Raw genomic sequence first — 23,806 nt, forward strand, 5'->3', positions numbered from 1 at the left:
TGGAAGACCATGTTCTAGTTTTGGAAAAACCCTGAGATCTCGTTCCAAACAAGTATTTGTCGAGGTCTTTGCATGATTTACGAGATTCTATCCATGTTGAGTGCATCTACTGCATGTCTATGAGTTCTATCATTTGTTGCTTAAGGTGAGGTCAGAAAGGTACGTAGACTTAAGAAGACAATTTATAGGCTTAAACAAAGTTTTAAAGCATGGTTTAACAATTTTAGTGTAGTTCTTATGAGTCCCGTGTTTGCTAGATTGACTTCAACTTGGTATTTATTTTAAAATAATTGTTGACCTGTTTTGGAAGTGTTTCCGCCGACTTGAAGTATCGAAGAGCCCCGTTTTACGGCGTTCTTGGGTTTTTTAGGTCAGCTCTAAGTCCTAATGGTCCAAGAACAGCTAATTTTTCTTTGGAAAAGTACAAATAAATCATTAAGAATTAATTTGTTTTTTAAATTTCTACCAATCCACAAGTCTTCAAAAATAATCAATCATTTAAGTATTTCAATCAATTATTCATCTTTCCAAGTTGTTTATTTCTCATTGGGAATTCAAGCCAGTACTATTCTTTATATTGCATTGCTGTTTGGTTTAAATAGAAAAACTCTATCTCAGCCGAGTGATCCTCAAATAGCAAAAATCATTTGAAAACCAAATACAACTTATACGCATTTTTTCTCCCTCTTGACAACATACATCTTTTGGAAGATCTTGCAATTCCTGAAGGAACTCGTTTCAGGGAATAGTGCATAGATCAAACCATCTTGTCAAATATTATGTGGTTTGCTTCTAACACCTTTTTGAAGATCGGATGGCAGTTCCAATCCAGTCATCTGGAATCTCACCATTCACCTGCCCCTTGAGAGCTTTCAGAGAATGGTCTGTACCAGCCTGCAACACAAGACAAATTCAACACTTTACATTTAAGAGTTTAAGTGGACATGTGTTGCAGTGCTTCATCTGACTTTTGTACAAAAAACAACTCCTCTAGATTTAGGCGTTTATTGACTGAATAATTTTTTAGAGGTATCCAATTGGCTTTTACCTTAACAATATAGACATCGATTCCAAGCTTAGCTATCATGGCAGCTTCGGATATTTTGGTCACCATCCCCCCGGTTGTGTCGTGTGCCGCTACTGTGAATTCAACTGTTTTGGACAATCAACGAGTAATCTCACTAGTGTTTCAGTCAAAAGTGAATAAGTCTTATGTGATAAGGCAATAAGATGTGCAAGAAAGCCTGGTCCAGAAAGTTTTCAGTATAAAAAAAAAGACTCGAGTTAGATTCAAAGGTAATTTAGGTCCTTTACAAACTCCAAGCAGAACCCTAAAGGACCCAGGTCACTTTTACATGGCATATCACCACAATAAAAAGTACCTTGGTTATTTGAATGGTTTAGTGCTGGTTTCTGAATAGACCACTTCCCTTCTTCATCTACAGCTGTGAAGAGCGAAAGTGAACACAATTTAACCCCAGGAAAAAAAATCCAGATGTGGCAAAACCACATTTAGAAAACCTAGGCTAGTAGCAGATTTCCTACGTAATCTCTTGAGGTCAATGGACTTGAAAGACACACAAGAAAGTGAGCTCAAAAGAGGAGCACAAAAATCCTCACCAATCTCTCTAAGAAGCACAGCATTAGGATCTGATGGTGGCCGGTCATAAACACCCAAGACATCTGTCTTCATCAATCAAGATGTAGGAAAGACTGAAAAATTACTCTGCTATGTTGCATAAATAGAAGGCCACTATTTTAAAAGTAAACAAAACCCCTCTAAAAAAGTCAATGGAGCTTTTGTATCTAAATTTGGTATGGCTTTTAGGAAAAAGAAACTGATATAGAACATAAAACTAAATATGATGGATACAAGGAAGACAACATAGTCAGGCTTAAACTGTTCTGAAAGATGACGTATAATGACATCCCCACTTAATATGGTACAACCCTGTTCAATTACATAATTTTGACGTTAGTAATGGAAACAAGAAGTATATACTGATTGTATGCCTTATTCAAAAGATTTCCAACATAAATTTTGCTCATTAATTGATTTTCAAGTAACAGAAAAAAAGCACAAGATACAGGTGAGCAGTTTAGAGTGATCACCAGTGAGTTGTCAAACACTGCATCTCCATGCAAAACCTGCAAAAAAGGTTGTCAATTTAGTTCTATTCATGTTACTGTATCATTTAGCTTCTTGTAATCCAGAAAAGATACCAAAAACAGGAAAGTTAACATCCAGTGGTCAGGGCATAAAACAAAAAATCAAACTTACAGGAACAAAACCAGATGTAATAGCCTTGACCACCTGAGAGTTACACGCAATAGCAATCTGTAGATAGATGAAAATTAGTTTCAGTCCTTTTTTTTTTTTTTGAAAATGTAAAGTAGTTCAAAGCTGCAATCACGCCCTCTTTCTCCTTGCAATGGTGGTAGAGGCCGCTAAAAACACTAAGCACCAAAGCATCCTACAGTTTTATCTGACTTGGGTAGGCCACCCCAAAATTCAGCATTAGAGATGCCCAAGCTACTCAACATTAGGAGGTTTTCATGTGGATGGCTGCCCAATTGATAACTTGACAACAGTTCTTTTCCAACTCTTCAAGCCTTTGATAAGTCATGCTTAACTTGGTAAATTGGATGAAGACCTGCACAAACCGCTAGCATGACAGCCTCCATTTTAAGGTCATGCAGAAGTCCGACACATGAAATCCAAAATATGCTATGGTGCAGTATTTATTACCATTGCTTGATCCATGTTATCTTTATGCAGGGCATAACAGACAAAGTAGTTAAGCAGAAAACAATATTTTTTTTTATTTTTTATAGAATGGAAGACAGTATCATTTCTATAATTGAAAACTTCTGTCAGCATTCATAAAATCACTCAGTTTTAGGTGCATGACAACCCATAGAAATTTTCTTTCTGTTGGAAAGTAAACCCAGTGGGTAAAATTATAATTTTAGTACTATTTAAAAAAAACAAAATTATAATTTTAGTTCAGCTTTTAAACTTTCTTTTATTTTCCTACATAGACAGACAATCTTGTAATTTGTTCTTAATGAAAGTTAAAAATAAAAGCTAGGAGGAGAAGGGACGGATGAGCTAAGCCCTAATAGCTCTTTCCTACTTCTTCTCTTTCCAACAGCTAGCACTCTTCACTCTCTTCTCTACTCAGCTCTTCTTCATCTTCTCTTACCTTTTTCTTCTTCTTCTTCTTCTTCTTACATCTAACTAAAGGTTTCACTTTTATCAGTGCATTGAACCCTATAATCTAACATGGTATGAAAGCAGGGGTCCTAGGGTTCCAAAAGGAAGTTGTTGTTCATGATTAATTGACATGCTAGCGCTGGGTTTCCAACAGCTTTATCATTCGGAATTCAGATAGTGTTCAAAGATTCTCTTTTTTTTTTTCTTCTTTCCTTGCCTTTGAATAAAAGCCAGGTATGCATCTGTAAAATCAGATATATGGTCCTGGATTCCGTTCATCCAGTTTGTTGAACTTTTGTCACTTGAAAATTTATGAGTCACTCACTTATTCAAGATATTCCCTTGATCCCTTAAACAAGCATTATCACAATCTTTTTTTTAGTTGTTTCCTGCTGCAATGAGCTTAAAACCATCCTCCTCTCATATTTGGATAAGTCTTTCCTCTCCATACTGAGTTTTTATTGTTTGAAGATTGAAAAAAAAAAAAAGGAGCTTTGATGAACTGCGGCAAACCTATATTCTTGAACAGCAGCCAAATCTTTCTTTCATGTTCGTGTCTTGTTTTCTCTCAAGATTCTTATGCTTTTTGGCAACTATTGGATTTTCCGAAAACTCCTTTCTGATCCTTCAGATGCCATAGGATTTTCCGATCTTGAAGAATTCCTAGGTGAGTAGACCTCCCTTGTCTTATGGGAGTCTCCTATTGCATGCAGGATACTTCTTAAACCCTGCATGCAGAATTTGATTTCACGTAAAACACTTGAGTTTCCCTATTGAGGTTCTTCTACTTAAACCTCGCATGGTCTCTTTGTTTTCTGTTAAATTTGTCTACTCGAACCCATGGCCGAAAAAAGTGTTACCCATATGCTACGAGAGAATGAGGTCAGGGTAGAAGTAACCAAGGCAGAGGACGAGGAGACAAATTCAATAGCAGTGGTAATGGTAACTCCTTCCAGAGGACAAACAGTGTGGGGCACTTAATCACCACATGTTGGAAATAGCATGGAAAACCTGAATGGGTTACAGCTTGGTCTCTCAATAAAACTGCAGAAATATCTGACTCTTCTAAAGGGAAAATGGTATTGACTGATGAAGATTTTGAACTTCTTAAAACACTCTTGTATGATGAACACTATTTGCACTACTCCCTCTGCTACTACTGCCACAGTAATTGCAGGTATGATTTCTCAAACTTCTCACACCTCTTCTCCTTGGATTATTGACTTAGAGGCCCTTGAGCACTTGACTGGGAACACTGGTTTATTATTTTTTGTCTCCTCATTCCAAAAATAGATTTGTATCCGTTGCTGATGGGTCCAAACAAAGGTACAAGAAATTGGTTCTTCCTCACCTACACCTTTATTTCAACTATCTAATGTTCCACATATTCCTAAGTTTCTATATTTGTAAGTCAAATAACTAAAAATTTTAATTCCAATGTAACTTTTTACCCTGCTCATTGTGTTTTCTAAGATTTACAGACCAAATAGATGATTGGTGGGGGCCATGAGTAAGGTCTCTATTTCTTGGATCGTCCAGCGGTTGTTGCTACAACAACATCACAACAACAGGCTCATTAGTGGCATAATACATTAGGTCACCATTCAGCTTCTTCCGTAAAATCTACAGTACCATCATTGAAGAATGTTTCAGATTTCTCTTGTGAAGTTTGTCACTTAAGTAAACATCACAGAAGTTCCTTTCCCAATCATTATGGAAGTGTTAGTAACACCCTTTTTCCTTGTCGCATTTTGATATTTAGGGACCAATACAAGTTTGGAATATAAATCATTCCAAGTATTTTATCATATTTGTGAACGATATGACTAGAGTTACACGGTTATTTTTAATGAAAGACAAATCTGAAGTGTTACCTATTCTTCAATCTTTCTATGCAACGGTCTCCACTCAATTCTATGCTAAATTAAAATTTTCCAATCCGATAGTGCCAAGAAATACATATCTTCTAATCTACAATCATTCTGTACAAAAACTGCCATCATTCACCAAATCTCATGTGTCTACTCTCCATAACAAAATAGTGTGGCTGAAAAAAAAAAAATAGACACTTGTTTGAGGTTGCCCGTGCATTGTTACAGTGTATGAATGCCCTACAATTCTATTGGCCACATGTAATTCTCACAGCTTGTTTTCTTATTAATTGAATGTTTTTTTATTGTTCTTGATAATAATATCCATATTCAGCCCTTTTTCCAACTGATAATGTTTTCTCCCTTCCTCCAAAGGTGTTTGGTGGCACATGTTTTGTGCATGACATACATATCCCCTAACAAGAAGAAATTTGCACCTTGAGCATTTCAATGCGTATTCTTGGGCTATTTTAGAACTCAAAAAAGTTATTTATGCTACAATCTTTCCATGAAAAAATTGTTTGTCTCGGCTGATGTAACCTTTATTGAAGATTAACCATTTCATCAAAACACTCGTGGTCCTATAGGTTTTTCTTCATCTCCAAGTATGTCCAAACCTATTGTGCCACTGCAAGATCCTCTATAGAAGCTCAAATGTGAGGTGCCACAACATTCTACTTTTGAGACTTTTGTTCTGCTGGTTGATCAACCACATGTGAACTCTATAGATCCTTCTGAGGTGAGTCTACTTCTCCACCGTATGATTCTCCATCATATTTGGTCCCCCATATGGTTCTCGACTCTTAGCTATTTTCTAGAGTACTAGGTTTTGGACTTAACAACCTCCCTCTACTTCTCATCCACTCATTAATTTTACGTCCTTTCATCGGGTATCCCCTAGTTGTATAACTTCCTTGCAGCCCTATCATCTGTGTCTATTCCTCAATCATTTCAAGATGCCCTCAAGCATCCAAATTGTAGAGTAGCAATGGCATAAGAGATGACAACTCCTTATGAAAATAAAACATTAGTGGTAGTGCCACTTCCAACACATAAAAAGCGATGGGATGTAGATGGGTCTTTATAGTTAAACACAATGCCGATGGCAGCAATGCTATATTGAAGGCCAGGTTGGTAGCAACAAGGTATATACACAATGTTATAGTGTTTGATTATGAGAAAATGTTCTCTCCAGTGGCCAAGCTCATTTCTGTATATAATCTTATATCACTTGCTGCAAACTTTAAGTGGTATTTTCATCAACTTGATGTAAAAAATGTTTTCATTAACAGAGATCTTCAAGAGGAATTGTATATGGTGTCAAGAGATTTTCCTTTCCCGATTGATTTTCATATAGAGAAGAGGGAACTTAGGGAACATATAGTCTCGTAAGTGATAATAAATATAAATTTACAATAATTACCCTATTCCTATTTTACATATATGTTAACATCCCCCCTCAAATAGATGCTGGTAAGTCAACCAGTAACAATTTGCCAACCAAAAATTTATGTCGTTGTTGAGTCATTGCTTTGGTGAAGACATCGTCCACTTGGAGATCCGAAGAAATGTAAGGAAGAGATATCACCCGACTCTCCAAGATATCTCGGATAGAATGACAATCAACCTCAATGTGCTTGGTGCGTTCATGGAAAACGGGATTGGTGGCAATCTGAATAGCACTGGTGTTATCAGCATGAAGAGGGGTAGAAGTAGTCTGAGGAAAGTCAAGCTCCGAAAGAAGACCACGTAGCCATACAATCTCAGAATAAGCAGTAGACATGGCATGGTACTTGGCCTCAGTAGAGGATTTTGAAACACGATCCTGTTTCTTACATCTCCAAGAAATTAAAGCATCACTTAAAAACATACACCACCCGTAGTAGATCGACATGTATCTATACACCCAGCCCAATCAGCATCACTATAAGCAACAAGTTGAAGGGATGAGCCGGTAGGAAAGAATAACCCACAAGTAGGAGAACCTCGAAGATAGCGAATGATGCATCGAACTGCAGTAATATGGAGATGCCGAGGAGAGGACATAAACTGACTGACCTGGTGAACTGCATATGAGATATTGGGGCGGGTAGTGGTCAAGTAGATGAGAGTCCCAACCAGGCGCTGATATAAAGTAGGGTCATCTAGAAGGTCCCCTTCATCTTTCCTATATTTGACATTGACCTCCATAGGAGTATCAACCAAAGAAGTGTCCTCCAAACCAGCCAAGGTAATAATATCTTGAATATACTTATGCTGATTTATGAAAATACCATTGGCCCGATGATGTACTTCAAGTCATAAGAAGTAGGTGAGCTGACCAAGATCTTTCATATGAAAAGTGACATGCAACAACTGTTGAACCTTAGTAATCAAACCACAGTCAGTGCCAGTAATTATAATATCATCCACATCAACCACCTGGTTTTGTGGTTGGGGGGAGTTGATGCACAAACTAAAAAAATCATTGTATGGGTTAAAATAATCACCTAGAGCTTGGTTTTGATAAATTAAGCAAAGTGATGGATTCGATCTGGTTTCGCTAGTTGTGTTGCGGATCACTCTACTTTTGTGAAGCATACTAACAAAGAAGTAATACTTATGGTAGTGTATGTAGACAATATTGTTTTCACAAGAAGTGATTAATATGAAATTCAACAAATGAAAGATGAGCTATGTAGAGAATTCTTGACAAAAGACCTGAGATTATTCAAGTATTTTCTTGGCATTGGGGTGCTATAGTCTAAGCATGATATGATCTTGTCTCAATGAAAATATGTGCTTGATTTACTTAAGGAAATAGGTATTTTAGAATGTAGACCTATAGATATTCCAATGGACACTAATGTTAAGCTATGTGCTAGCTTAGATGCAGATGTACATGTTGGAAGATTTCACATGTGCTAGCTTACATGTGGGCAAGTTGATTTATCTTATAATGACTAGATTGACATCTCATTTGCAGTTGGTATTGTTAGTCAGTATATGCACAAACCACAAGCTTTGCACTAGCAAGCTCTAGAGAGGATGTTTTGATATTTGAAAAGATCTCCTAGACAAGGTCTTCTATATAAAGTCATGGCCATATTAATATTGAAGGGTTTGCAAATGCTAATTGGGTTGGCTCTCTAGATGACCAAAAATCTACTTCACGGTATTGTGCACTAGTTGAAGGAAATTTAGAAACTTGGAGAAGTAAGGACCTAAAGAAGTAAGAAACAAAATGTAGTCACCCAGTCTAGTGAAGTGGCAGAATGTAGAGCAATGATACACACAATAAGTGAAATGTTATGGGTAAAACCTTCACTCTCAGAACTTGGATTTCATAAAGTGTCCATTGCAACAATCAAGCAACAATACACATTGCCTCAAATCCCGTCTTTCATGAAAGAACAAAGAATATTGAGATAAACTATCACTTCATTCGAGAAAATTACAAGTTGGGATTATATGCCTTAAATATGTCTCCTCTCAAAGTCAAGTTGTTGATATCTTCACCAAGGCCATTGCAGTAGGATTACTTCATTCAACTTGTTCCAAGCCGGGTGCAAAATTACATGTATGCACCAGTTTGATGAGTGTTGGAAAGTAAACCTAGTGGGTAAAATTGTAATTTTAGTTCAACTTTTATCTTTGTCTTTTATTCTCCTACATAGAGGAACAATCTTGTAATATGCTCTAATGAAAGCTGTAAACAAGAAGCTAGGAGAAGAAGGGACGAATGAGCTCTCTCCTTCTTCCTCTCTTTCTTTCCATCAACTAAGCACTCTTCACTCTCCTCCCTACTCGGCTCTTCTCCATCTCTTCCCTTCTATTTCTTCTTCTTCTTCTTCTTCTTCTTCTTCTAATGATGATGATGATGACATCTAACTAAAGGTTTTACTTTTATCAGTGCATGGAACCCTACTTTTCCCTTTCATCTAAATAAGAAGATAGGAGGAAAAGGGACAAATGAGCTATCTCCTTCTTCCTCTCTTTCTTTCCAATTGACTAAGCACTCTTCACTCTCCTCCCTACTCGGCTCTTCTCCATCTTCTCTTCCCTTCTTCTTCTTCTTCTTCCTCTTACATCTAACTAAAGTTTTCACTTTTTATTAGTTCATTGAACCCTAATTTTCCCTTTCATCCAGATCTGGCTCCTCAAGTGCTGGTTGGCCAATTTAACAATGTGAAAATAGTACTCAAGTAGCTACCAAAAATAATCAAGTCCAGTTACAGGTTTTCTGAATGCTTCTAACATTTCTTTCACAAGTCGACCAGCCACAAGCGAAAGGAGGCATTCCAATAGACGGGATTCCCTCTGCAAATACATAAAAGAAATTTATCACATCAGGGATTTTCTGGATAAGTTTTCAATTAGAACTTAAACAGAACTTATTCAAAGATATCAACAAAGAGAACCACGGTATGCTCAAATAAAGGATGTTGATGTAGTACATAACTCCAATGTTGAAGAAATTGTTGAAATGTATGTGAACAGGCTCACCTAAACTATTGAAGGTTTATGAAAGGAGAAAGACTAAAAAAACAGCACTCACTATTTTTAGAAAGTCACTTTTTTGGAAAGTACCATCTGTTAGTACTTTCTTTCAAAAGAAAGCAAGTTTTTAATTGTATTAAGTTCCCTTGTTTGTTAATAAGTCCCAATTAGAAGAATTTTATTTAGGAAAGTGTTCAATTAGTAGTTTCCTTTATTAGTAGTCAATTTAGGAAAGTTATAAAGTTTTTTTTTTTTTTAAATGAGTCATAAAGTTTTATTGTTGGTAGTTTTTTTTTAGTTAATGGATAGATTCTACCAACAATGTACACTTTATGACTTTCCTAAATTGACTACTAATAAAAGAAACTATTAACCATTCCTAAATAAAACTCTCTTAATCGGGACTTATTACAAATTAGGAAAGTAATAAAAATAAAAACTTCTTGACTTTCATTTAATAGTGTTAAGGAATAGTCCCACATGGATTAGTAAGTACCAAGATCTTGAGTTTATTAGTTGGGAACGAGACTTCCTAAGTTGGCTAGTCATTTTGGGATAGACCTTGGACCCAACTTCACATGGTATTAAAGCAAGTACTCATATGTGGGCCTACACCTAAATTATCCACTCCTAGAGCGACAAAAGAAGGTCTACACCTAAATTATCCACTTGTAGAGCCACAAAAAGGGCCTACACATGAGGGGGAGTGTTAAGGAATAGTCCCACTTGAATTAGTGAGTACAAAGATCTTGAGTTTATTAGTTGGGAAAGAGACTTCCTAAACCATTTTGGGATAGGCCTTGGACCCAACTTCACAAATAGAAAGTACTAAACCATGGTACTTATAGAAAATAGTAAATTGTTGTCTTTTGAGTCTTCCTCTTTCCTTTTATGCTTCCTCCTTTCATAAACATTCAATGGTTTAGGGTAACTTAGTTTGTCCTCATACTTTTCAGCAATCTTCAACAATAGAGTTATGTACTACAATAGATGCTTAGCAATCTCAAAAATGACAATACAAGCAACAATCATCCCGTCTCCAGCTGGATTTTTCAAAACATTATATAGACCAAAAACTGGGTAAAAAGTTTTTAAAAATTAGGCAAAATTAGGCAAACTTCAATCACTATAATTTCTAATTATCTTCTTAGGATATCACATGGATTTATGGGGCCCATTTGAGGATAAGTATTTAAATCATCTAAGGTTTCTATTTCTATCAATTTCAATCTATATGTGAATTTATTTATTCTAAACCTATATGATCAAGTATTATCCAAATTACATAGTGAATATTTTTTGGATTTTTTATATGTTGATGGTGGAAGTGATGATGGATTGATGGATGGAAATAAAATATGATTCAAAAAAAGATGGGAAAATGGATTGTGAAAGGGAGTAGATTGAAAAAACTGGGGTAACTTGGCCTTTAGAGAGCTGTCCTCCAACTTTGCAAGACCGAAGCATTCAAAATCTTAAGGCCCAACTCTCTCTCTCTCTCTCTCTCCATTGTCTTATGCGTCAATGAAAGGTTACGACTACATGACCTTTTTTCCCTTAATCAAGAACCCAAATTTTTAGTCACATAATAACCAACTACCCCTAGTAACAAAGAACTCAAAATCTCACTTTATTCCCTCCAAGAATAGACCTTATCAAACCTTTCCCTTCACCCCCAAATAATCCAATGCAAATTGTCTATCAAGGAAGTTTGCCAACGAAACAAAAAAGAAAGAGCAGGTATTGAGGTTGTAGAACCCTTCCAAAGCAATTACACTTGAGGTATTATATAACCCTTCTGAATGCGAGAGTATCCTAAGAAAATACATTTGACAGATTTTGAATCAACTTTACTTCACTGTGGTGAGGTAACATGAACAAAAAATGTCAAGGGAAGCGAAAAAGGATCATCGTGTGGAAACAATAATGAATATGGAGATTTATGACCGAGAACTGAAGAGGGTAGCCTATTTATAAGAAAGCAAGCAGTAAATATGGCATGTGGCCAATAAAAGTATGGTACTTTCATGGTATATAATAAGTTGCGAGCTACCTCTAGAAATGATGGTTCTTCCGTTCTGCTATACCGCTCTATTGAGGGGTGTAGACACAAGACGTTTGATAAATAATGACATTTTCTTGACAAAAGGAGTCAATGTCAATAGAGAGATATTCTTTGGCATTATCAGACTAAAGTAGTTTTATTTTCTGACCAAATTGAGTGACCACCATAGCATAAAGGACTTAAAGATTGATGAAATTTTAGGTCACTCTTTAAAAAGAAATATCCATGTGGTACGAGTAAAATCATCAATAAAGGTAATAAAGTACTTAACTCGGGAAATGTTTGAAATGCTTAAGGGTCCCCATACATCTGTGTGAATTAACAATTTTTTATTTTTTTTTGAAAAAAATATATTAATAAAAAAGGAGAAATTACAAAATTTGGGGGAGCGTGTCCCTTACAACCAACGATTGTAGGGTAGCTCCCTGCCTGGCAAGCACATCTACCGCTGAATTTTCGGATTTCGGAAAGTGAGTCCAAATACAAGAAACAATTGAGGTAATTTCTAAAATTTCCCTAAACGTAACCCAATGCCTCCATAGAGGAGAGGATGCGTTCTCACACCAGCCTATTACCACTTTTGAGTCACCTTCAATATGAAGAGGCCCCCTGCATTTATCTCTGAAGATGCGAAGACCGGAGAGGAGACCATGTAAGTCAGCAGATGTAGAGTCAGATATAACAAGAAGGTCGGCATAAGTGAAGAGCTGATTACCAGAATGGTCTGAAATAACTCCTCCGAAACCAGAAATCTCAGGGTTACCAAGATACGAGCAATCAAAATTTAACTTGAGATAACCAGGATCAGGAGGAGTCCATTCTTGCATGACCGGAAGTTTTTTCCCAATGTGCATCATAGCTAAGTTTTCCCTGTTTTCACGAATGGAGGAGCCCAGATAGGAAGAGAATGCTTTCTTTGTTAAAAGCCAAGTTGATATATGACCTACCACTCGATCCGCAACCCGGTTTGAAGATTCGCTTTTTGCATCAAATCGTCTTCTATTGCGCTCATTCCAAAACCCCCACGGTATGAAACTGGCACAGGCAGAGAGCATTAGCTTTCCAAGGCTCGACAGAGGCGTACCAATGAGAGATTTACTGAGCGAGAGTAGATCAGCCGCCATGCAGAATTGTAACCCAAACTTTCCAAGAATGCTGATCCACACCTTCCAAGAGAAACTACAATGGAGCATGTTAAGTACTTAACAGAGCAGAATGTGGCTAGTAGTTTCAATGTCAGAGTTGCAGAATGGACACAAGGGATTAATGGAGGGGTGTCCTCTTCTTCTCAACACGGCTGCCGAGAGAATTTTGCCTTGACAGGCACACCATATGAAGAATTTTACCTTTGGAGGAGCACATAAACGTCATAGAAAATTGATCTCATTCTCCCTCCAAGACGAAATACTGCCATTTAAGAAGCCGTATGCGGATGAGACCGTGAAAGAACCCTTTTTATCCGGCCACCAAATGAGCTTGTCAGCCTCCAGAGGACGGATTTTAAATGAAGCAACAAGGTCCATCAATCGACTAGCCTCCAAAGCCTCACTATCTGAGAGACCCCTTCTAGGATGGAGGCTCATACCCCCCCCCCCCCCCCCTCCTCTCAAAAGCTTCTGCTACTGATATGTCTCTGCGAGATGTGAGGAGAAAAAGACTTCTGAATGCAGCCAACAGGGGCTCCTGCCCTATCCACAAGTCCTCCCAAAACTTGAGCAATCTACCATTGCCTGCATAGAATCTACTTGCAGAATGAAATTTTGGAAGCAGAAGGTATAGAGCTCTCCATATTGAGGAAAGTCCTCTTCGATTCCCACCAGACATCCACCAATGAGGGTCCCCACCCAGCTTTGCAAGAACCATTTCCTTCCAAAGATTTGAGGAGTGGGTATTAAACTTCCATAGCCATTTTAGCAGCAATGCTTGATTCATGTCTCTAGATTTCCGGATTCCCAGGCCACCCATATTCTTTGGCATGCATACTTCATCCCAACTAACCAAATGGTACTTAAAAGCATCACTCGATCCCCTCCATAGGAATCTTCTTTTTAGCCTATCCATAACCTTACAAATTGCAACAGGACAAGGCATAAAAGACAGGGCATAATTGGGGATTCCTGCTATGCAGGACTTGAGAAGGATGAGCCTCCCCGCTTTACTAAGTAGACGCCCCTTCCATGATGCAAGGCGGGATTCCATTTTTTCCACCACCGGATTCCAAAGACTCTTGCATATATGCCCATTGAAAAGAGGTAAAACAAGATATGTTGCAGGTAAGTGGCTTATTGTGCATCCAAATATACTTGCCATTTCTGTAAGAAGCTCAGGGTTAACATTGAAGCCCATGAGGGAAGTCTTTCCCCAATTTACTTTCTGACCAAAGGCTAATTCAAAGAGCCCCAACACAGCTTTAATCTTTCTTGCACAATCAGTGTTGCCGACTCCAAAAATGATGGTATCATCTGCATACTGGAGAATGGGAATATTGAAAGCTGGACTGGAACTAGTAGGGGGGAGCCACCCAAGATTACCTACCGAGTAGAACATCGCAGACAAAAATTCACCAACCATATTGAATAAAAGCGGGGAGAGAGGGTCTCCCTGTCTAATTCGTAGGAACACCTTTATATTCAGGCCGAGGAAAGTATGTGGCCCTCTGGTGTTTGCTCAGTTGACACACTTCACAATTTAAATTTGACATATTTTTGAATGTAGGAAAAAGAAGATGAAGAGATTGTGCGGATGGATGTCCCAACCAATTGTGTCATAGACTCGCCTCGGTATACTTGGTTGAGAAGATATTTATTTAAGGCACATCCAGGTAGTAGAACCCCCCTTGTTCACGGCCTCCACCAATCACCTGCTTCGTTGTAAGATCCTGAAACACATAGGAAGTGTGTGAGAAAGTGATGGAGCAATTGAAATGCTTAGTAAAATGACTAACAGATAAAAGGTTCAAGGGAAAGGTAGGAACAAAAAGGATATCTGGGAGCAGAAGCGATGGTGTAACAGAGGTGGATCCTTTCCCGAGAACTTTAGTCTGGGATCCATCAACTATGGTAACAAATTTATCTTAGAAACAAGGAGAGACAGAGTGGAGTAAACCTTTGTTACCGGTGAGATGCTCGGAGGCCCTTATGTCAATTATCCAGGATGAAAGGAGGAAGGGGCAGAGAGCATACTTAAAGCAGTGGTGGTAGCAGCAATGGAGGAGAAACTTGGAGGAGAGACCATCAAAGTTTTCATTTTCTGGAATAAGTAGCAGCAATGGAGGAGGAACTTGGAGGAGAGACCATCAAAGTTTTCATTTTCTGGAATAAGTCATACTCATCATCGATAAGGGTCTTTTTTTTTGTCGGTTGGGCAGACTTGTCCTCCTTTGTACCACCAACTAAGGCTTGATTAGTCATGGCCCATTCTGGCTTGCCATGGATTTTCCAGCACTGATCGATGGTGTGGCCATATCTCCCACAGTGGGTGCATTCTTTGCCGTCTATTCTAGAGGAACTAGTCCTTCCACCTCTTCCTCGACCTCCTCTATAATTTCTTCCACGGCCTTGGCCACAGTCGGTTGATGTGCCCCTATTACCGGAGTACATAGCTGATGATACTTCAGTAGGAGAAGGGGGAGAAGAATCTAGAATGTTGAGTAATGTGGCACATACATCATCAAAGGTGGGAATAGTAGAGGAGCTAAGGAGTTGAGTTTTAGCAACCTCGAGATACAGCTTAATATTTGCTATATAGATAGCAGTTGCTAAGGCTTCCTTTTGCTGGTCTTGGACAAAGACATCAGTGGAGTTAGGTTGCGCTAGCTTCCATTCTTGAAGAAGACCTTTGAATCTAGCCAAGTACCCATGTATATTTTCTCCTTGTTTGGTATTAAACATACTTTGGGGAATATCATATGGCCTTTGTAATTTGTCAGAGCTAGAGTACAACTTAGAACATGTTTCCAAATTTGCTTAGCTATGTCTAGATGGACAACATTATTGGAGACGAGCTCTTCTATGCAAAGTGTCATTCTTTAATCACTTAATGTAAGCAATATCGTCCTCATCAATGGGTGGCCCAAGCTTCGTTAGGTGACCTAGTAGGTCCTTTGTAATAAGAAACCATCGAACCAATTTGAACCACCTCAAGTAATTGGATATCCCTCGCAAGGGTATGGTGGTAATCTTGAGAATATCATTCTAACTACCCAAGTATTCGTCAGCCATGAGAGACAATTCAAGGGTAACAGTTTACTCAAAAGGTGAGATAGCCTAAGTAAGAGGCTTCAAGAACCAAGTGAAGCCAAGGACTAGCTTGGATATATGGAAGGAGAACCTGAGCTTAACCAGGCTTTTAGGAAATGAAGGGACCTACTTAGGCAAGAAAACTTGCTGGCCAAAAATTGATTTAATCAATTCTCTAGTTTTCCTTTTAGAGAATAGGAAAAATCAATCAACAATCACTAAATCAATCCAGGGAATATTGCATGCAGAGTAAGATCTTTCCAAAAATATTTCTTTGACGCCATCTTGAATACAACCAGTCTAGATTCAAATCTTCATGAGTTAGGCAAGATATGATTGCTTGAAATTAAAATAAATTAAGCCTAATCAAGGAGATGTTGAGGGGTTGTAAGATCTCAAAAAAACCCAGAAACTTTCTTCAAATAGATTGGTGCCACCTTGGCTTTCCAAAGGAACACTTCCTTAATTCTTTTGTTCTTGCTTCCTTTTATGTAACAACAATCTTCCAATCCTCAATTTCTCGTGAAGATTCAGGCAAGAACAAGAAGTCAACTCGTGGCTTTGAATCAAACAAGAGGTTCGACCTCTCTTTTTTAAAACAACTTTGCACAAAGTGTTTGTGTTAAACCGGCCTTCTTCTTTCAGCTTCTCCTTTCTTTTTTAATAAAAAAAAAAACTGATGAACTTGGCATAAGAGATGGGCATATCTCTGTAATGCTCATAGCAAGTTCGAGACCTAATGCAAAGGCCGAATATCGAGCAATGACTCACATGGTTAGTGAGCTTATGTGGATTAAGTTTGTTCTTCTTGAGTTTGGTTTCTACTTACTAGGTCCTGTGATCATGAAGTGTGATAATCAGATGGTCATCTTCATTGCAAGCAACCATGTATTCCACAAGAGAACTAAACATATAGATGTGAAATCTTCAGACCAGTTGGGGGATGTGTTTACGAATCCATTGGAAAGACATGAACATGAATCCTTCTGCAACAAGCTAGGGTTATTTGATATCTACTCTCCAACTTAGACGAGGGTGGGGTGGGGTGGGTTGGCACCTACTCCAAGGCAACAACTGATGCTCCTCTCCAAAGTTTTTCTTCTCCTTATATCTCATCTTTTCTCATTCAAATCTCTGATTTTTTAACAAGAAACAAAATAGAAGGCTTGTTGGCAAGCTAATTTTCTTGACATTGACTCAGCCAACTATTGTATACATGGTTGAAACAGTGAGTCGATTTATAATGAACCCAAAGGAATTGGCATTTGAAGACTATGTATAGGATTTCAAACCATCTAACAATCTAGCTTGTAAATGTCATTGTCTCTTCGACATTGTAAATTATTCTAATGCTCATTATGTTGGGTCTCATATGAATAGGTGGTCTGCCGCAAGGTTTTGCACAACTGTTGGTAGAAATTTGGTTTTATAAAACAGTAAGAAGCAAATAGTTGTGCCAAAAATCAAGTTCAAAAGCAAAACACAAATTGATGACTTATAGAATGTGTGTCAACTGATGTGGAGTAAGTATTCATAGAGGTTTTTTTTTCAGTTATTGCTCACTTGACATGGCACATAACAACAAGGGAGCCCCACCTACATCTGGCAATTCAATATTTCATGATTGCAGAAAAAACCTAAATGAACCACCACTTTATCCAAGATATCCAGCTGTTTGGGAAGATTTGTACTCCGCATGTTTGGCCCAAGGATTAGCTAGGAGATAATTCTTCCAAGGCTGCATTGCCTACACTTTTTACAATGCTCTATAACAAGACAAACCTACTAGATATGCTCCACCTTGACACGAAGTACCAAGTATTACAGTTTTACAAGTAATACAATAGTAGCGTTACTTTATTCAGATGACATATGAATGTGTTTTCTCAGTTCTGTTATAAGGACCATAATTGTAAATTTTTCAATATTTTAACTTAGTGCATTAAATGAAAAGGGAGAACAAAGGAGGGAGTGATTGCTGAATTGAATAAACCCTTCTTCCACTGTTTTGAGTCTATTTATTCTCACTCTTCTTGATCTCCCACTTGATTGAATCCTTCTTCAATATCCCTGTTCTACATCTAATCTTGAGATATTACTGTCTCTTCTATGTACTTTATTACTGAAGGCATGTTTGTAATTTTATAGAATAACTTAAGCTGACCTTTTGAAAAATTAGATCTAAAACATTAGAGAGGTTCAACAGATGCTTCAGTTTGACAATTTTCGTTTTCCAGAAACCACAATCTTCTCCATTCCTTCTTCTATCTTTTTTTACTTTCATCTCTTATTTTCTGTTATATCACCTTTCTCTTTATTTCTTCACTATTCTCTTTAATCACAATTACAAAGACAACAAGAGCCATTCCATTATAAGCAAGAATTGGTCAAGCAACAAGATATAAGTCATCAGTTGAACATTGATCTGGATGACTGTATCTGGTGTAGACTTTGTTGGGAACTATACATTACATTAAACTGTATTAAACCAAAACACTCAAATAACTCAAGATTCAGCTTGACTAAGTGAAACCAAGATATGACAGAGAAAGCAATATTCAAAGCCATACCTCTGGCAAGGGCTCTCACTATTTCTAGATTGAGAGAAGTGACCTGAAATAACAGAAGATAAAGGAAGAGTATAAATATAAGGAACAGGATTCTTACATAAAGCAACCTTAGAAGTCAAGAATGAGAACACAAAAAAATCCAGAAATAAGATAGAACAGTTAAGATTCAAAAAGTCATCTTTTTGTATTTAGCATTACTGCTGCACCATTTTTTTTATTTTCCAAGAGAGACAGAGGACTTTCTTAGCTATCAACTCATACAACTTTTTATGCTCATTCAGCTATTATAAGTGCTTTGGGATGCCCAGGACCGGCTGGTACGGGTGGGGTGGGGTGGGGGTTTCAGGAATCATAGTGGAGAGACTATCTTCTCCTATGTTGGGCCTGTGAGCATTGCAGATTCTACCACTGCGGAGGTGAATGCTCTTCATCTTGGATTAAAGATTTTCAAAGACAGACTTCAAGGGAAGTTGCTGATTGAGGGAGACTCTAAAGTGGGCATAAGCTGGTGCTCTAACAGCCTCTCCCCCTTGGCGGCATTGGCAATTACTTCATCTATAGTAGATATTGTATCTTCCATTCTTTTGTACTTGGAATCACATTCCTGGGTCAGCCAATTATGTGGCTGATAGGCTAGCTAAATTTGGAACTTTCCTGCAATCTCTCATTGTTTGGGATGGTTCCCCCTCCTTGTAATCTTGCTCTTTTGAGCCTTTAATATAACTCCGCACTATTTAAAAAAAAAAAAGATAGTTGCTGACAATAATGAAACCATCAGGTTTTCGGTAAACAACATCCCCTAATATATGACTGTGGTTATGCTTTATCACCTAGAACCAAAAGTCATGATATTGATGACTTAGATATCATATAGTATTTTAAGAATGGTTTCACTAATCATGCTTCAAATGGCCACAACATCTATTTTGCAAGAACAAATGCAGCATGAACATTATGTATGCAGTGGTTGTAAGTAAAAGACCCACCACAAGAGACAAAATCCACAAAGTGACGGAAATAATATCACATTTAACAAGGATAACAGAATCATTTGAATACTAAACAAGGTAAGCGCAAGTTATTTACTGAAATTCGAGTAGCTACAAAACCAGCTTTGACAAGAGGCAGGTGCAAGCCTCCTTTGTGAACTCCAGATTTACTTGCCTGAAAGTGACCGAAAGAACCTACATTCCACCAAGGTGTATACAATATGAGGCTGAAAAACTGCTTAATGGACAATAAAATAAACAATAGAAGCTAGAGTGGGAGAACCTCCAAACAAATTAATCTTAGTTTTCAATTCATAATTTAATTACATACTCCAAGAAACCCTCATAACCATAAACTGTTAATCTATACAAAATTCCATTCTCTGAAATTCTAAACCAGTTCAAGCTGGACACAAAAAGATCATTCATTTCTTTGTATTTGTAAAGAAAATGTATATGAGGAACATTTGAGCAAGATATAAATACATTGCCTAATACCTACAAAAAGCTCCAGAAAGTCAAACCTACCTGCCCCGTGAACTACAATAAAGTGAAACCCGTCCGATACGGAAGCATTCCTTAGCTCGTCGAAGGTTTCGAAACTTGGCGAATTCAATCCGTCTCTCCTGCTCCAATCCATTCCGAGAACCTTTCCCGAAGAGCTCTGCGTCAGCATCATAGCATCCCTCAACTGGGAAGCAACAGAACTGAGACTTTCTTCATTTATCTTTTCTATTTCATTTTTACACGTAATTGCAGCTCCACCTGAGTCCCAAGAACAAAAAATGGAAGACAGATAGTCTTTGAGAAACTATAGAAGATTTTTGCTTCCATTTCTTATAACTGTATAATGACAACGAATTGCGGCGAGAAGAAGTTGCAAGCGTCCAAGCCTACGAGGGAATGGGTGAGAGTACTGACCGAGTTTGACTATGCAGCGGAGAGGGGCTGGTGTTTCGGGTCCGGGGATCGCAGCCATTCCATCTTCCATCCTTCCTCAGTGCGTGAGATTTACGCGCCTCGCAATTCGCAAGTAGATGCACTTTCGATTGCATGAACAACTGAACATCAAGTGACCGTTGGTGCCTGGTAGGTAAATAACAAGAATTATTTCTTTTTTAACCATCCAATTTGATTAACCAAAAATTATTTTTTCCTGGTTTCCTTATATATGTGTTTCAATATTTTTTAACTATTTTCAATTTAAAATATTTATATAAATATAAATTATCCACTAACACTTACAAAATAGCACATTTGATGTTGGACACATTGAGTCGAGCATGGGTAGAACCTACATATGTTTGAGTTAAGCTTGATTAAACACTTAAAACTCAAACTCGACCCTAAAATTGGAATCAAGCTCGAACCCTAGAATTTTAATCTAGATTGAGCTGGAACCCGGGTTGGAGCTCCAACCTATATTTAAAATTTTGCATAAAATATATGTCAATTAACTGTATATAAAATTATGCATAAATTTTACTTAAAATTGTACATAAACTCTAGATAAAATTGTTCATAAATACTGCATAATATTATGCATAAACTTTATTCAATAATAAAAAACAAAAAATTAAATAAAATATTAATATCAATTTTACAATCACCCAAAACAACTATAAATCTAGTTTAAAATTATAAACTCAAGTGTTTTCTTTTCGTGCTAGAAAACAATATGTTAAGTCCCCATTTGCATAAGAAAAATCTCCAATTATGACAAAATTAAAATAAATTTATTAGTATCTGATAAAAAAATACTTTTCCACTACTAATTATTTGATGTAGTATAAAATACTAAAATTAACAAGATAAGAAAAAGATGAAAAATCAAGTAACTACTAACATTATCTTCCTAGGCTTTTCTCGGCTACAATCACTAAACAAAAATTTAATAAGTAAAACTAAAGAATTCACTAAAAATATTATAATAAATGATTATTCAAAAGCAGTTCACCTTTTGATTTTCTTTACACTATGAAGAGCTCGAACCTAATCGTTACCACAAAATCAAAACTTAAACTGTATTTGATTCCAAGGAAGAATGATATGGGTATATTACTCTACTACTAGCACTAAAGGTAGACTCTAATGCTATTGTAGATATGAGAATTGTAAGAATATCTACTTCCCAATTATGACATACTTCCACTTGTTTCACATAAGTCATTAAACTTGATGAATAATGTGACCTACAACTTGTGAAAACACCCGAAAAATTAATACTTGAAGCAATCCATTCATTAATCTTCACATTACGTATAGATATATATTCATCATAAATCTCAAATAAGGTTCATCGAACTAAGTTTATATTCATTCTAGCTTCCACCTCATAATATATCTTTGAAAAACACATTTTGATCAATCTTAATTTGACACTTGGATCTAAAACTGAAAACAACAACCATCAACAAATTGCAATCACCCCAATACTTTTCAAATTTCTCTTTCATTCTACTAACCCTTGTCATATTAAAAACATTTTCATTAGTGGAATGAAAACATTTTCATTTTTGGAATGAAAATTCAAAACTTCTTTTACCCTATTTAGCTCACCAAGACACAAATTAGAACTAGGGTAGTCACTTCTAGAAATGATATTAGCGACTGCATTAAAAACTTCTAGAATCTCACTCTCCGTTTCAACCTTTTGCCAGCGTTGTTTTGGTTGGTCTCTTTTATATATGGGTGTTTTAATTGGTACCTTTGGGTTTTTTTATCGTTGTCTTGTGAATGACAAACATTACCCACTTTGGTGGTTATTATCACTATATTTGTTCAAAATCATTTGAGGTTGGTTTAAACTTATTTCCCATTTCTACCCTTTGAGAGTTTGTGCCTAGTGTCATACTTATCCTTGGAATACCATGATGGAGGAGCTTATTACTACATCTATGTTATTTATTTCAAGTTAGGATCACTACCATTACCTCCCAACTTGAGGGGAAGTATTGGAAGATATGATGTAGGTAGGGTGTCATTTATGTAATTAGCTTATGTTTCTTGTCTCTTCTTCACTCTTACTAGTGTGAAGGGCATAATTATAATATTATACTTTTATTGGTTATAAATAGAGTTTAAGGGGGAGGGTTTGGACATAAGTCCATAACCTCATTCTTCCTCCTCTTTTTTTCCCCAACATGTGTTCTTCTTCTTTCTCCATGATGTAATTCATGGAGTCTTGAAAATCAACAGATCAAGAGTGCCCCAAACATCTAGCTTGAGTTAAGTTTTTTTATTTTTCACCCAAGTGTTGATTTTTTGAGTTGCCCTTAAAAAACGTGTCTGTTTTTCATGCCCTATATATTGGGTTTCTTTTTCGCCTTTAAAATTGAGTGGAGGTTTTTTTAGGCTTTCACCTTTTTTTATTGGTGTAAGGAGTTTTGTTATTTAGTTTAGTGTGATTTTTCTTCTCCCATATTTGTATTTTCCAAGTTGGGTCTTTTATGTCATTTTGATTCCAGTTGGGTTGGGGAGAAGTAGAAGAAAAAGTACAAATAATAAGATATTTGGTAGAAGCCTACCATGAAATTTTTTTCAGCTAAACAATGATGAAGAATTCCACAAGTATTCTAAATTATTTCTTTACGAGTTGGTCTTGATTGGGGTGTAACTAAGACATTAGTAGTAGTTTAATTGAACTCAGATTCTATGTATTCTCTCTATCATAAATAGAGAATCATTATAATCAATTGAGAATTATTTTTGGCTCCAAAAATTCCAACATATAGTTAGCATTTACATCATTGTCAAGGACATGCTATTAAATAAGGTTGCATTCTTTTAAATGTAAAACAACAATTGTGTAGAAAATTCAATTTTTTTCTTGTTGAGTAACAATTATATGATCTACAACATAATTCATACCTCTTTGAACTCCATCAGCCTCATATTTATATTTTCATTGTACTTATAGTGAGTAATAAAAAAAATATAGCAATAACATGAACTCGATGCAAAGTATTCTCATTTCTTCTTGAATCGAACAAGTCGTATAATGCCTTATACTTTATGTGTTCATTGTTTAACCTATCCTTAATTATTTTTCTTGCTCTTTTCAATGCTTCAAACAAATACCTTACCATAATACTCTATAAGTGGCTCTAAATTAGATGTACTTCTTTTCCCTTACACCCAAAGGACTCATTCTTAAATGATCTGAGTTAACTTTCGCTCCATATAAATTTGCTATAAGTCATTCCCCTCCACTCTTTTTACATAAATCTCACAAATTAATTTAAAAAATAGCCCCTTTTGGATAATAACCAATTCATGGATAAAAGATCGATTTTTTGGATACAAAATGGCCCCTTTGGGTAATGAATCTTGTGTTTCAAACTATTAAATTATTCATTATTACAAAACCCAAAACCC

The 23,806-nt window shown here is 36.7% G+C and overlaps 1 protein-coding gene across 1 annotated transcript; it reads right to left on the reverse strand.

Annotated features, from left to right (window-relative positions):
- Nucleotides 1-526: 526 nt before the first annotated feature.
- On the reverse strand, nt 527-20,470 carry LOC137953827 (isopentenyl phosphate kinase). Its single transcript, XM_068801339.1, has 12 exons — nt 20,351-20,470; nt 19,958-20,194; nt 19,527-19,624; nt 18,441-18,483; nt 9,326-9,387; nt 2,282-2,338; nt 2,113-2,148; nt 1,874-1,951; nt 1,621-1,687; nt 1,383-1,445; nt 1,049-1,152; nt 527-894 (listed from the first exon to the last, which is right to left on the reverse strand). The coding sequence occupies exons 1-12, from the start codon at nt 20,418-20,420 to the stop codon at nt 793-795; spliced, it is 1,017 nt and encodes a 338-aa protein (XP_068657440.1). The 5' UTR covers nt 20,421-20,470; the 3' UTR covers nt 527-792.
- Nucleotides 20,471-23,806: the final 3,336 nt, after the last annotated feature.

Source organism: Aristolochia californica, unplaced genomic scaffold (genome assembly GCF_029961685.1).
Source record: "Aristolochia californica isolate CCGP_79_NKW_82.1479 unplaced genomic scaffold, dmAriCali1.0.hap1 SCAF_16, whole genome shotgun sequence".
In the NCBI taxonomy this organism is placed as follows: domain Eukaryota; kingdom Viridiplantae; phylum Streptophyta; class Magnoliopsida; order Piperales; family Aristolochiaceae; genus Aristolochia; species Aristolochia californica.